At 61.8% G+C, this 13240-nt stretch overlaps 2 protein-coding genes and 1 long non-coding RNA gene across 3 annotated transcripts; all 3 read right to left on the bottom strand.

Annotated features, from left to right (window-relative positions):
• Positions 1 to 1126: 1126 nt before the first annotated feature.
• Positions 1127 to 1930, bottom strand: LOC134562910 (uncharacterized). Its single transcript, XR_010083282.1, has 4 exons — positions 1855 to 1930; positions 1438 to 1459; positions 1269 to 1348; positions 1127 to 1181 (listed from the first exon to the last, which is right to left on the bottom strand). It is a non-coding gene; the product is annotated as an uncharacterized LOC134562910 (long non-coding RNA).
• Positions 1931 to 1973: 43 nt separating this feature from the next.
• LOC134562776 (low affinity immunoglobulin gamma Fc region receptor II-like) lies at positions 1974 to 5159 on the bottom strand. Its single transcript, XM_063420279.1, has 6 exons — positions 5060 to 5159; positions 4409 to 4429; positions 4090 to 4320; positions 3528 to 3782; positions 2410 to 2679; positions 1974 to 2320 (listed from the first exon to the last, which is right to left on the bottom strand). Exons 1-6 carry the CDS (start codon positions 5106 to 5108, stop codon positions 1974 to 1976), a joined length of 1173 nt encoding a protein of 390 aa, XP_063276349.1. The 5' UTR covers positions 5109 to 5159.
• Positions 5160 to 8405: 3246 nt separating this feature from the next.
• Positions 8406 to 11872, bottom strand: LOC134562834 (zinc finger protein 436-like). The gene is made up of 4 exons (XM_063420387.1): positions 11595 to 11872; positions 10938 to 11367; positions 10459 to 10540; positions 8406 to 10287 (listed from the first exon to the last, which is right to left on the bottom strand). Exons 1-4 carry the CDS (start codon positions 11726 to 11728, stop codon positions 9146 to 9148), a joined length of 1788 nt encoding a protein of 595 aa, XP_063276457.1. The 5' UTR covers positions 11729 to 11872; the 3' UTR covers positions 8406 to 9145.
• Positions 11873 to 13240: the final 1368 nt, after the last annotated feature.

Consider the following 13240-nt stretch of genomic DNA (forward strand, 5'->3'; position numbering starts at 1 on the left):
TCCAGAGCTCCTGGAACTGACTGGAAACTCAGCCCCACCCTGTGCCATGGGCTCATTCTGGCTGCCCTGGAAAAGTGGAAGGCTCCAGAACACCCACAGGGCATTCATAACATCATTGTGTGGGGAACACAACAGAGGAGGGCTTTGGGTCAGGGGAGAAGAGAATCCAGAGCCTCTTGAACGCCGCTTTGGCCATCAGAGCAAGGAAGGTCCAGGGCCTTGGCAGGTTCCTCTGGTGCAGGTACCGTCCTGAGGGATGGGTCCGGGGTTTGTTCCTTTTGGGGAGCTCTCCCTGCCAATTTTTCCTTTTGTGACCCTTTGGATTCTGAACCTCGTTGCTGTTGCTGCTGGTCTTGTTCTCTCTTTGCTGTTTCAGGAAATTTTTCTTCTCTCAGCCCTTTGAGATCTTTGCCTTTTGTGCCTCCACTGCTAGGGGCTGGGGCAGCAGCCCCTGATTTTTAGTCACAACCCAGAATTGGACAATCCCATTCCTAAAGCCCAACAGAGCTCAACAAAGAAACACCATTTCTGCCAGTTTAACCAAAAAGCTGCATTTTGGTGCCAATGACAGGGAAATGAGTCCTGTGTTCCCCTGGCACTGGGAGGAGAGATGAGGAGCCATGGGTGTACTGGGAGTGCTGAGAGGGGGATTGCAGAGCCACTGGGAGTGCAGGGGTGCTGGGAGACAGAATGGGAAACACCTGGATCTACTGGGAGCAAGGGAGAGGCGCTGGGAGGGGAAATAGGGAGCCCCTGGGGCTCCTGGGAGCACTGTGGGGAGGGAATGGGGAAGCCTGTGAGGGTACTGGGAGCACTTGGGTGTGGAATGGGGAGCCACTGGTGGTAGTGGAAGGGGGGTGGGGAAGGCCTTGGAGGTTCTGGGGGCATGGGGAGCTCTGGGTGCCCTGTGCAGCCCCAAATGTGACCCCAATTTGTGCCCACCTACTTGTGAATGTTGGGAACCCACGGGAGAAGTGGGGGGGACTCACAGGCATGGCTGCCCCTGGGTGGGGTCCTCCACTGCCCCCCAGTTCCCCCAGAGTCCCCCAGTGCCCACCCTTGCCCCGAGTGTCACAGCACGTTCCCGTGGATGTCACTGAGTTCCCGCAGTCGCCCGTGGGGTCCCCGCAGCTCCGCGTAGGTCACTGGGGGATCCTGGAGTGTGGTGGCACGGGGGGACACTGCGAGAGACACTGGCTGTGGGATCTGGGTGGGGGTGACACTCGTGGGGGATGTGTCCCTCTGTGTGTGTCCCACCCAGTACTCACCCCCCATCTGCTTGGTGCTCACGACATGGGTGTACAGCACCTCCCCCTCCTCTGGGGGGGCTGGGGGATCCGGGGGGGCCCTGTGGGGATAAAGGGGATGTGTGGGGGGAATGGGAGCTCTTGGGGGGTGGAGTAAAAGGGGACAGTGTGGTTTGAGCCCCCCACTCACCTTTCCTGCTGCTTCCTGGCAGCTGCAAAGGAAAGAGGGGAGGGGTAACTGTGGGGTCCCCAAGGCCCGCTCAGGAATCCTGAGACCCCACTGGACCCTCAATTTCTCCCAGCTCCTCTGAGCATTCCTGATGCCCTCAAGAACCCCTGAACCACCCCAGTGCTCTGTCCCCTGGGCGCCCAGAAGTCCAAACATGGCAGGGAAAGAGACCCTCCAGATTCCCCCAGGATCACTGAAAGAACCCCCAACATCCCTGCAGGACCCCCCAACACCACCCCAAATCCTTGAGGATCCTGAGCAAAGGTCCTGAGCACTCAGCACTGCCCAATTCAGGGGCTGTGGGTGCCGTCCATCACCGCCAAATTCTCAGTGGCCCCCCACCTCCCCAGGGCCCCTACTGCTCCCATTGTCACCCACCCATGTGGTTCCACCGGCACCAGCCAACAACTCCACCCACAAGCAGGACCAGGAAGAGAAGGGTCCCGCCAACCCCAGTGGCCACTGTTGGGGACAGAAGGGACATGTCAGGGTCACCGTCACTCCGGGGTCCTGCAATCCCAATGACCCTGTATGACCCCACCTGTGTTCCAGTGTCCTTGTGGTGTTACCTCCAGGGCCAGCTCGGGGCTGAGTGCCCGGAACACGCGGTGCCCGTCCTGTCCCAGCTGGTTGGTGGCCACGCACTGGTAGGTGCCCGAATGTCCCACATCGACGTTCCCAAGCTCCAGGATGGGACCCCGGGCCACCTCCTGCCTGTTGTGCAGCCAGGTGAAGGTGACAGGGGCTGAGCCCACCTGCACCGAGCAGCGCAGGGTCACGGGGTCACCTGTGTGCACCTGGTGTGCTGGGGGACCGGGGGTGATGGTGGCATTGGCCACAGGCACTGTGGGGACACAGACAGGGTTGGCACTGAGCGAGGTGGGATGGGACTGCCGTGGGTGGGGTCACCCCCAGCCCGAGGGTCCCACTCACCCAGGACAGTGACATTCAGGGGGACACTCTCGGCTACGCTGTTGCCATCGCTGACCCGGCAGTGATACTGGCCGCTGTCATTTTCCGCAATGTTCCAGAGCTCCAAGTGGGGGCCAGAGCTCAGCGGTGCCCCCGAGCCCCCCCGGTGCCAGGTGAAGGACAGGGGACCTGTCCCTGCGGCCACTGCGCAGCTCAGCACGAGGCGGTCCCCCAGTGCCACCTGTCCCCCAGGGGGCTGAGTAAGCAGGGACACACCTGAGAGTGGAACCCCTGCAGGAGAGGGGACACAGGAGGGACTGGGGTCATGGGAGAAGCGGGGGACACCAGGGAGCAGTGAAGGACTCAGGGAAGGGGAGGATCAGAGAAGGGTGGGGGGATCCCGGTAAGGAAGAACACGGCCCAGAGTTGGGGGGGAGGATTGGAAAGGGCTGGAAGGGACCCCAGGGAAAGGTGGGAGATTCAGCTAGGGGACAGATGGAGAGGGTTGAAGGGAAGCACAGGGAAGGTTCTGGGGACCCAGACAGGGATGGTGGGACCTGAGGACAATGGAGGGACCTCGGAAAGGGAGAGGTGAACCCAGGGAGGGTGAGGGGACCTGGTGAGGGATGCAGGCACCAGGGAAGGTGATGGGAGGATCCAGGGACAGACCTGGGAAGGCAGGGTGACAGGCAGAGGGTTGAGCAAGGATGGGGAACCCGTGGAGGTTGCGGGAGCTCCGCGTGCCCATCCCCGCACTCACTTCGCACCGTGACGCCGAGCCGGGCGCTGCTCTTCTGCACGGTCCTCCCCTCGGACCACACCAGGCATCTGTAATTCCCTGAGTGGGAGACCCCCACGGCGGGTACCAGGAACTGCGGGGACCCCTGCGGGCCCCCCACGAACTGCCCGTCCCGGATGAAGAGGTGCAGGAGGGAGGCTCGGGCCCACAGGGGGCTGGGGGTGCTGCGGCAGCTGAGATTGAGGAGGGACCCCTCGGTGACTTCAGGGGGACCCTCCAGCACTGGCACTGAGAAGAGCTCTGGGAAGGAGAGGGGAGGGGAGGACTGTGACTCTGAGTCCTCTGGGAAGTGGCTCTGGGGATGTCAGGATATTGAAGTTCCAGCCGTGGTGGTGCTCACCGTGCACTGTCACTGTCACCGGCGCTGACTGTGACTGCCACAAGTTCACCGAGCCCCTGCAGTGGTAGCGGCCACTGTGGTGCAGTTGCAGTGGGGACAGGGACAGCTCGGTCCCCCTGAGGGACCCCCCCAAATCCTTCTCGTCTTGGTAAAATCTCACCGTGCTGACCGACAGGACCTGCCTGACCCGGCAGCGCAGTGTCACCGTGTCCCCCTCCAGCAGTGGCCGTGCTGGCACCTGCAGCACCAGCCGGTCTGTGGAACAGGAGGGTCCCAAGGCATTGAGGGGTTTGAGCCAGGTCCAAGGTGGGGCTCCATGGCACCAGGGACATCTGGGTGGAGTCTCCATTGCACAGGAGGATCCCAGGGACAGCAGGAACAACCCCGTGGCAGAGGTGTCCCCATGGGTGTCCCATCCCACTGGGATGCCCTGGAATGCACTGGGATGTCCCTGTGTGCAGGGGACAGGGTCTTGCCAGATGAGGGATGCGAGACCACCCATGGAGTAGAGCCCACCTAGACCTATCAGGGGATACCCTGAACATTTAGGATCCCCACTCACCATCTAAGACTGTCACGGGGGGGCTGCGTCCACTGCCAGGTCTGTCACACGTGTAGGTGCCACTCTCGCTGGCAGTGATGTGGTCTCGTCTGTTCTGCTCCCACTGCTGCCCATCCTTGTACCAGGTGGTGGCACTGGCGGTCCCCAAGCCCTGGCAGGTCAGTGTCACCCGGTCCCACTGCACTGCTGGTGTCCAGGGGGGCTCCACCAGGAGCTGGGTGGTCTGGGCGCCTGCGGGTGACAGGGCACACCTGCCTGCCAGGGCCACCACGGGGCTTGGGACAGCGGGGCAGGGACATGGCATCCCCTGAGGACTCACCAGCGAGGCCGAGGGTCTGGGCTGGAAGGGAGAAGGGACAGGGCTGGGTGGGGGTGGCCCTGCAGGGACAGCAGCACCCGGGGGATGAGGTGTGGTGTCTGTCCCCAGACTGTACCCAGTGCAACACTGGTGTAGCATGGAGGTCTTGAGGACAGGGACACCTCGGTCACCCTGGGCTGAGGCAGGACATGCGGACACTGTGGACACCCCATGCTCTCACAGGTCACCTCCACCATCCTCACAGTGCCTGTCCCTACAGCCACATCCCCATGGCCCTGTGCCCTTGATCCCATTCCCATGGCTCCTGTGCCCATGCCCCATCTGCATGGGCATGGCCCTTGTCCCTGTCCCTGCATCCCTGTGCCCCTGTCCCTGTCCCCACTGCTGCCCCAGCCCCAAGGTTCCTTTTGCCACTTCCTTGTCCCCACATCTCTATCCCCATGTTCCTGTCCCAACATCCCAGTTCCCCTGTTCCTGTCCCTCTGTTCCTGTCCCCAAAACCACCCCACATCTCTGGTCACCTCCATGCACTGGCTCTGCTGGCCTTGGGGAGCTCAGGGACCTTGCAGCCCCCCTGTGCCCCCTCCCCACCGCTCTCTGCCTCACCAGGGCCCATCCCCGGGGTGCCAGGTCCGTGCCCAGGGCACTCACCCCACAGGAGCAGTGCCACTTTCCCAGCCATCCCCGTGTCCCCGGCCATCCAGGCTGGCTGTCACTCGCTGCCAGGAGCTGCTGTCCCCTGCGTGGTGGCTCTTCGGACAAAGGGGAAGGAAGCAAGGTCAGGTCTCATCCTCAAGCGTATCTGGCTCTTGGTGGGGGCAGGGTGGCCACAAGCTGGGGACAGGCTGGGGACAGGCTGGGGACAGGCTGGGGACAGGCTGGGGACAAGGCTGGGTGGCACACGGTGGGACATGGGGTTCTCAGGAGTGGGGGGCTCAGGGGAATGGGGGTCCCAGGGATGGGGGGACTCAGGGATGGGTGTCCCAGGGAAACGTGGGATCCAAGGATTTGGTGTCACGGGATGGGGGTCCTGGGAATGAGGTTGGGGAAATGGAGGGTTACGTGAGAATGGAGGGGGGTCCTGGGAGAATCAGGTTCCTGGAAAGCGAAAGGGGATTAAATGGGATGGAATCTGGGGAGAATATTCCTTGGGAATGGGGGCTCTGGTCCATGGAGGTCTTGGGGAGTGGCAGTCCTTGGATGGGGCTCCCAGGGAGGGGGAACATAAAGAATGGGGTTCCCAATGCTGAGTTCCCAGGGGCATGAGGGTCCCAGGGTGGGCAGTGGCTGGGTGGGCCAGTGGGCTGCAGCTCCTTCCCTGGGTGCCTCTGATTTTGGGGTGTCCCAGAGGCCCGCGCTAGACCCCGAGATGCTCATGGTTTTTGGGGGTCACAACAGGCAGATTCTGAGGGGCTCTGGGTCTGTGTCCCTCCTGCCCCCCAGGGGCTTTTCCCTCTCTTCATGTCCATTTACTTCCCTTTTTCCTCAGTTTTGCATCTCTCAGTTTGTGGATTGATGATCCTGCAGAGCTCCTGAGCAGGGAATGGGTTGGGGAACACTGGGGAAAAGGGGTTCTGGGCTGCAGGAGCAGATCTGGGGGTTGTGTGGGATGGGGGTGTCTGGCCGTGCGCCCCAACACTCACTTTCTCTCTCCTGCAGCAGAAGAAAGAGGCTGTTTGTGCTTTGGTCACACAGGGGTATGGGTTCTGTCCTAGGGGGGCTCATCCAGGGGGGTCTTGTCTTGTGGGAATGGCAGTTCCTGGGAGGGTTCCAGACCTCTCCATTCTCACTCATCCCCTGCAGTGTCTGAGCTGGCAAGAGCAGCTGGGGAATGGAGCCCCAGGCAGGAAGGAGCTCCCCAACTCCTCCTCCTGCAAGCCACTGGCCACCCAAGTGTGGGACCCAGCCACGGCCCAGCCCCACTGCACAGGGATGGGCATTGGCCAGCCCTGCTCTGGCCAGCCCCAGGGGGCAGCCAGCACCTGAGGTTGCCCCCTGCCCCCTTGGCTTGGACTGTGGCAGCTTTAGAGCTGCTGCAGAGGTGAGAATTGCGTGGGGGAAAAAGGCCTGCCTGTGGCTTGCTCAGCCCTGCAAGAAGCACAGAAGCCAATGGCAGCCCAAGCAGTGGCTCTGGGAGGGCCTTTGATGGTTTGGAGAGCAGGGCTGGCTGGAAACCGCCCCTGCAGGGGCAGCTGTGAGGGAAGCAGCCCGGAAATGCAGCAAGGGATCAGTTTGTCCCTCTCAGCAAGGGGCTGAGAGAGCCCCAGAAGTGCTGCAAATGCAACAATAATCTGCTCAACCTGAGTGGACCCTGTCTCAAACCTGCAGCCCTTTGGAATGATCCAGAAAGAATACGCGTGTTTTGGCTGGACTGCCAGAAGAGAAGGAAAAGTGTGGAGTGAAAGGCAGAGGGGTTTCAGGAATTGTGGCATAAAGCCACGAGAGGTTCTGTAGTGACCCCGAGACTTGGTTGGGCAGTCGGTGCTGCCTTCCCTCTGTACAGGATTGGGGACTGCGGTCGTGGATGTTGTGCAGGGCTGTGCCCAGCCCTGGGACACTACTCAGCTGCCACTGGGCACTACGATCCGACCTGCTGCCTTGGCGGCTTCCACCCGCTGTCCGTGGAAGCTAAGAGGACCTCTTGGTGGCTGGGAGTTTGCCAAAGGAGCGATTTCCCCTCCTCAGTCCCGGCCGAGGCCGCCATCGGCCCTGAGACTTCGAGCTGGGCCTGGGGCGCCCCCTGCTGGATGGGACTGCTCCCTGCAGCGCCCCCTGCTGGCCGGGAGCGCTCCCTGCAGCGCCCCCTGCTGGCCGGGAGCGCTCCCTGCAGCGCCCCTGCTGGCCGGGAGCGCTCCCTGCAGCGCCCCCTGCTGGCCGGGAGCGCTCCCTGCAGCGCCCCCTGCTGGCCGGGACTGATCCCTGCAGCGCCCCCTGCTGGCCGGGACTGATCCCTGCAGCGCCCCCTGCTGGCCGGGAGCGCTCCCTGCAGCGCCCCCTGCTGGCCGGGAGCGCTCCCTGCAGCGCCCCCTGCTGGCCGGGAGCGCTCCCTGCAGCGCCCCCTGCTGGCCGGCAGGGCTCCCTGCAGCGCCCCCTGCCGGACATGGTCATAATTCACCAAAGATGAAAAACCAGCCCTGGGCGGGAGGGAAAGTTCTGGGTTTCTGTTCTTGTTTGTTCTGTTTTCTTCAAAAAAATCTTTAGTAAAGAGCTTTTATAGACCTTCCTGCATTTTTTCCTGGAAACCCCTAAAATTTTAGGCATGGGTTTTATATCCATTCCAGGACGGTTCTCCCTTTCCTTGGCAGACATTTCTCTTTTAAAACAAGACAGTTGCCAGCTCCTGGGTTCCAGCGTGGATGGGACAGACACTCCAAGTCAAAACACAGTAAGCCACAGGGCCACCCCACACTCTGCCTTTTAAGCCCTTGGGCCACCAAGGGCCCTCTCCCCAGGTGGGACTTCTGGTCACCTGGCCACTGAGAAGCACGGTCTGGCAAAGCGTCACATGGGGTTCTCAGGAGTGGGGGGCTCAAGGGCTTGGGGAGAAAGAGATGGGTGTCGAGGGGAATGGGGGGTCCCTGGGGAATGAGGGGTCCTGAGCAGGGGGAGCCATGGGGATGGGGGTGCAATGGGAATGGGGGTCCCCAGGGCTGGGGAACTCAGGGAGGGGGGCCCAGGGGAACGTGGGCTCCAGGGATTTGGGGTCAGTGCATGGGGTGCCAGGGATGGGGTGGGGGGGGAATGGGGGGTCCTGGGAGAATCAAGGCCCTGAGGGATGAGGGATGGTAGGAGGTGGATTGAAGTCGGTTTATTGGGAATGGAAGGAAGGATCTGTGACCCAGGCTCAGCTCCATGGGGCACCCCCTGGTGTGACCACAGCCCGTCCCCTGCACACGGGGACATCCCAGAGCACCCCAGTGCGGGGGGACCCTGTTTGTGGGATCGGGGACCCCTGGTGTGCCGAGTGTGACCCATGGGGGGGTCCCGGTGACACAGACAGGATGGTGTTTCCATGGTAATGGGGCAGGGGGGGCAGAGTGATGGTGGCAGCATCCAGTGAGAGGGGACAGGGACCAGGAATGGGGCCAGGGACCGGGAATGGGGACAGGGACCAGGAATGGGATTGGGGATGGAAATGGGGAGAGGGAAAGGGGACAGGGACAAGGAATGGGACAGGGATTATGAGACAGGGACCGGGAATGGTGTCAGGGTCTGGGAATGGGACTTGGAATACAGGACTGGGACCAGGAATGGGACAGGGATCAGGAATGGGATCCAGACTGGGATGGGAGCAGGATAGGACTGGGAGTGTGGTGACATGGGAATGGGCAGGGGGCAAGGGGAGTGACAGCAGGGACAGAGGGATCCTGGACTGGGGACACTGGGAACTGGGAGAAGCGGACATGGGGACCAGGGTATGGAGTCCTTGATCAGCATCCCCCACATCCCCTGGAAGATCCCTCCATGTTCCCCGTCCTTGTCTTAGTTCAACATCTTTATTTTTACCCCGGTTTTGGGTGTTTCGAATGGACAAAGAGAACTGCAGAGAAAGTCCAGAGAAAGCTCCACGGGGAGCCAGAGAGATGTGGAGCCCCAAGGCAGGAATCTTCTCAACACGGATCACCGGCACCACGGATCACCAGGGCTCTGCCCACCGGGGCTCACGGGGGATCATCCAGGGGGGATCCTGCACTCGGGGCACTCACAGGGCTTCTCTTAGTGGTGCCTCCATTGGTGTTAGGTCAAGCCAGAGCTCCAGGAGAAGCTCTTCCCACACTCCCCACACTCGTAGGGCCTCTCCCCGGTGTGGATGCGCTGGTCCCTGATGAGGTTGGGGTTGTGCTTGAAGCCCTTCCCGCAGTCAGGGCAGCGGAAGGGCCTCTCATCCGTGTGAATCCGATGGTGCCTGAGGAGAAGGGAGCTGGTGTGAAACCTCTTCCTGCATTGATCACACCCGTAGGGCCTCTCCCCTGTGTGGCTCCTCTGGTGTTTGATCAGTTTAGAGCTCTGGCTGAAGCTCTTCCCACACTCCACACACTCGTAGGGCCGTTCCCCCATGTGGCTCCTCTGATGGACAACCAGGGTGGATTTCTGCCTGAAGCTCTTCCCACACTCCCCACTCTTGTAGGGCCTCTCCCCGGTGTGGATGCGCCGGTGCCTGACGAGGTTGGGGTTGTGCTTGAAGCCCATCCCGCAGTCAGGGCAGTGGAAGGGCCTCTCATCCGTGTGAGTCTGCAGGTGCTTGGAGAGACGGGCGTTGGTGGAAAACCTCTTCCTGCACTGGTCACACTCGTAGGGCCTCTCCCCTGTGTGGGTCCTCTGGTGGGCAGTCAGGTGGGAGCTCTGGCTGAAGCTCTTCCCGCACTCCCCACACTCGTAGGGCCGATCCCCCGTGTGGCTTCCCCAGTGGGAGGTGAGGTTGGATTTCCTGCTGAAGCTTTTCCCACACTTCTCACACTTGTAGGGCCGATCCCTCGTGTGGCTCCTCTGGTGGGCAGTCAGGTGGGAGCTCTGCCTGAAGCTCTTCCTGCACTCCCCACACTCGTAGGGCTGTTCTCCCGTGTGGATGACAAAGTGCTGGGTCAGGTGGTATCTCCACCTGAAGCTCTTCTCACACATTGAGCACTTGTAGGGCTTCTCCTCATCGTGAAGCTGCTCATGGACACCCAGATCCGAGCTCTGTCCACCTTCCTGGCCCAGGATGGGTCTTTCCTCCTCGGATCCCCGAGATCTGCGTTTGCAGCCCCTCCTCATGAGGGATCTCCAGGGCTTTTCCTGCCCGATGGATTCCTGTGCCGTGGAGCCGCTCCAAACGGCCTCTCCCACCAGGTTCTGCTGCTGGGATTTGTCCTCCCTGGGCTCCGTGCTCAGCTCCGTGTCTGGAGGAGGAAGGACAAGGATGGGATTTGCCAGAGGGAAGGGGAAGGAGATCCCCCCGTGCATCCCCAGCAGGACAGCGTCGGCAGCGGGGTTGTCCTGCAGCCAGGGCCAGGCTGGGCTGGGAGATGGAGCAGGAGAGAGGGGGAAAGGGGCACTGACTTCCTCCTCACCTGCCTGCGGCTCCCGGGACATCTTCCTCTTCCTCGTGGCATCCTCCTCCTCCATCAGGCCAAGGTCTGGGGATGGGAAATCCTGGTTTGGGGGGGAAAACAGGGGCTGAGTGCGTTGGGTTTAGTGGTTCCCCTGCCCAAGGGCAGCTGCAGAAGTCAGCGCCCCTTTCAGCCTCAGGGGGCCCGCACCCCGCTCATCTCCGGGCTCCCCAGCCCCTCCAGGCTGCCGGGGTCCCCCGGCTCCGGGATCGCCCCTCTGCGCTCTCCCCGCTCCGGGAATCCCGCGGATCCCCAAACCCGAGATCCGGTACCGGGCCAGCGCCACGTGAGACCCCCCAAGACCCCTCCAGGGCCATTCCCGGCTCGGCTTTGGGGTCCTGCATGATCCAAACATCCCCTGCCCCGAAAAAAACCCACTCCTGGAGACCCCCCCCCGATGGATTTGGGGCGATCCCGCTCTCCCCGCTCTCCCCGCTCACCTGCGGGGTCCAGAGACGGGAAACTTCCTCGCGCTCCGCCTCTTCTCCTCCTCCTCTTTCCCTCTTGTCCCCGCTTCTCCTCTTCCTGCCGCTCCTGCCTTTCCTTTTCCCCCGTCCTCTGTCCCTCCTCTTCCTCCCACTCCTCCTCCGCTCCCAGCCCGGCCCGGGCGGGGCCGACACCCAAAAGCAGCCGCGCTCTGCCCCGAGGCGGTTCCAAAGCGGCCCCGCCCCGCGCGGCACCGGGAGCGATCCTGGGAGCGACGGGAGCGATCGTGGGAGCAGCGGGAAGGAACCGGGAGCGCTTTCCCTCCCAGTGTGGCTTTTACTGGGAGCACTGGGAGGGAACTGGGAGCAAACAGCGCCCGGAGGCGGCTGCAGCCGGCGAGGGGCGGGGCCGAGCCAGGGAATGAGACTGGGAATGGGATCCGAACTGGGATGGGAGCAGGATGGGACCAAGAGTGGGGTGGCAGAGGAACAAGTGGGGAGTGTAGAGGACAAAAAAGTTAAGAAGTTGCTGTTAGACATTACTGTCAACACTTACCTTGTACCCCTGCTGTACCCCTACCCTTTTGTTGTTGTAGTAATTGTCTCTTGCAGCGTTCCTAGTTCCTTGTTTCTGTACCCTGTTAGGCCTTTGTGCCTTTGCTGTATCCTTACCTTGGTTGTTGTGTTCCCTGCCATGTTTCCTGTTCCTGGTTCCTATGCCCTGTTGGGCTCCACCTCCACTGCTCCCCAGTGTTTCCCATAGCAACCAGCAGCCTGCCCAGTAGGGTATTGAAGCTGACTCCCATGGGTCCGAGCAACAATCGTAAGTGGGACCACTGGATAAAAACCCCTGGAGCCAGCGAGCCAGCGCCCAAGCAGCAAAGCGGACCACACAGGGGTGCTGGCAGGACATTGAGCTATCTGTTGAGCCAATACAGTCACCTCGCCCCGACAACATAGAACTTGCTCAGTCACCCCCTAGACTGTCAGTGAGCCAAAGGAGAATAGTCACCTGCAGGACTCTCGCGAGGTCGGAGACCCTAGCTCTGCCTTCAGGCTAAGCTGTTTGAATCTTCTCCTCTGCATTCTTTCCAGAGAGCACTGGCAGTGAGTGCAACCCTTTGAGTCCCCACCCAGGATGATTAATAAAGGCATTTTAAAAGGAGAAGAAGGTCTCCTTGCCCATTCTTAACATTTCTACGGACCCTTCTCCCACTCATTCCTTCCACTACAAGGCCTCTTCTCTCCGGACCCCCCAACCCTGGGACACCCCCATTCCTCTGGATCTCCATCCCTGGCTCCCAAAACCCCCTGAGGCCCCCACTCCTGAGAACCCCATGTCCCACTGTGTGCCACCCAGCCTTGTCCCCATCCTGTCCTCACCCTGGATAAAGCTTGTCCCCAGCTTGTGGCTACCCTGCCCCCACCAAGAGCCAGATACACCTGAGGATGAGACCTGACCTCGCTTCCTTCCCCTTTTGTCAAAAGGTGAGGGAGTCCCTCAGAGGGACCCAGCTGCCCCTGTGCCCTCTGCAGCTAAACCACAGTGGCCACTACCGCTGCCAGGGCTGGGTGAACTCCAAGGTATCATGGGGGTGGCAGGAGTCAGCGCCGGTGATAGTGACAGTGCATGAGGAGCACCCCACACCTCACATATCAGCACTACCACAGCCCTGCCCCAGCGAGTTGGGGTCACAAATCCCCCTCCCCTCTCTTCCCTGAGCTCTTCTCGGTCCTGGTGCTGGAGGGTCCCCCAGAGGCCATCAAGGGGTCCCCCCTCAATCTCAGCTGCTTCAGTACCCCCAGCCCCCTGCGGCCCCGAGCCCCCCTCCTGCACCTCTTCTACCGAGATGGGCAGTTGGTGGGGGGCCCGCAGGGGTCCCCGCAGCTCCTGTTGCCCGCCGTGGGGGTCTCCCACTCAGGGAATTACAGCTGCCAGGTGCGTTCCGAGGGGGGGGCCGTGCGGAAGAGCAGCGCCCGGCGGGGATGGGCACGGGGAGCCCCCATAGCCCTCCCAGCTCCCCCATCCTTGCTCAACCCTCTGTCTGCCTCCCTGCCTTCCCAGGTCTCTCCCTTGGTCCTCCCATTACCTTCCCTGCATCCCTCAGTGGTTCCCCTCACCCCTCCCTGAGTGCACCTCTCCCTTTCTGAGGTCCCTCCATTGTCCACAGGTCCCACCATCCCTGTCTGGGTCCCCAGAACCTTCCCTATGGTTCCCTTCAACCCTCTCCATCTGTCCCCTGGCTGAATCTTCCACCCTTCCCTGGGGTCCCTTCCACCTCTTTCCAATCCTCCCGCCCATCTCTGGGCCGCATTCT

This window comes from Prinia subflava, chromosome 31 (assembly GCF_021018805.1).
Source record: "Prinia subflava isolate CZ2003 ecotype Zambia chromosome 31, Cam_Psub_1.2, whole genome shotgun sequence".
Taxonomy (NCBI): Eukaryota; Metazoa; Chordata; class Aves; order Passeriformes; family Cisticolidae; genus Prinia; species Prinia subflava.

Coding starts and splice junctions, on each gene's coding strand:
- LOC134562776 (XM_063420279.1), bottom strand. CDS start 5,108: ATGGCCGGGGACACGGGGATGGCTGGGAAAGTGGCACTGCTCCTGTGG. Junction 2,680..3,527: donor GGTGACAGTGACAGTGCACG/GTGAGCACCACC, acceptor CCTCTCCTGCAG/GGGTTCCACTCTCAGGTGTG. Junction 2,321..2,409: donor CCTGAATGTCACTGTCCTGG/GTGAGTGGGACC, acceptor GTGTCCCCACAG/TGCCTGTGGCCAATGCCACC.
- LOC134562834 (XM_063420387.1), bottom strand. CDS start 11,728: ATGGGAGTCAGCTTCAATACCCTACTGGGCAGGCTGCTGGTTGCTATG. Junction 11,368..11,594: donor CAGGGAACACAACAACCAAG/GTAAGGATACAG, acceptor CTCCCATCCCAG/TTCGGATCCCATTCCCAGTC. Junction 10,541..10,937: donor CCCGTCTCTGGACCCCGCAG/GTGAGCGGGGAG, acceptor CCCCCAAACCAG/GATTTCCCATCCCCAGACCT.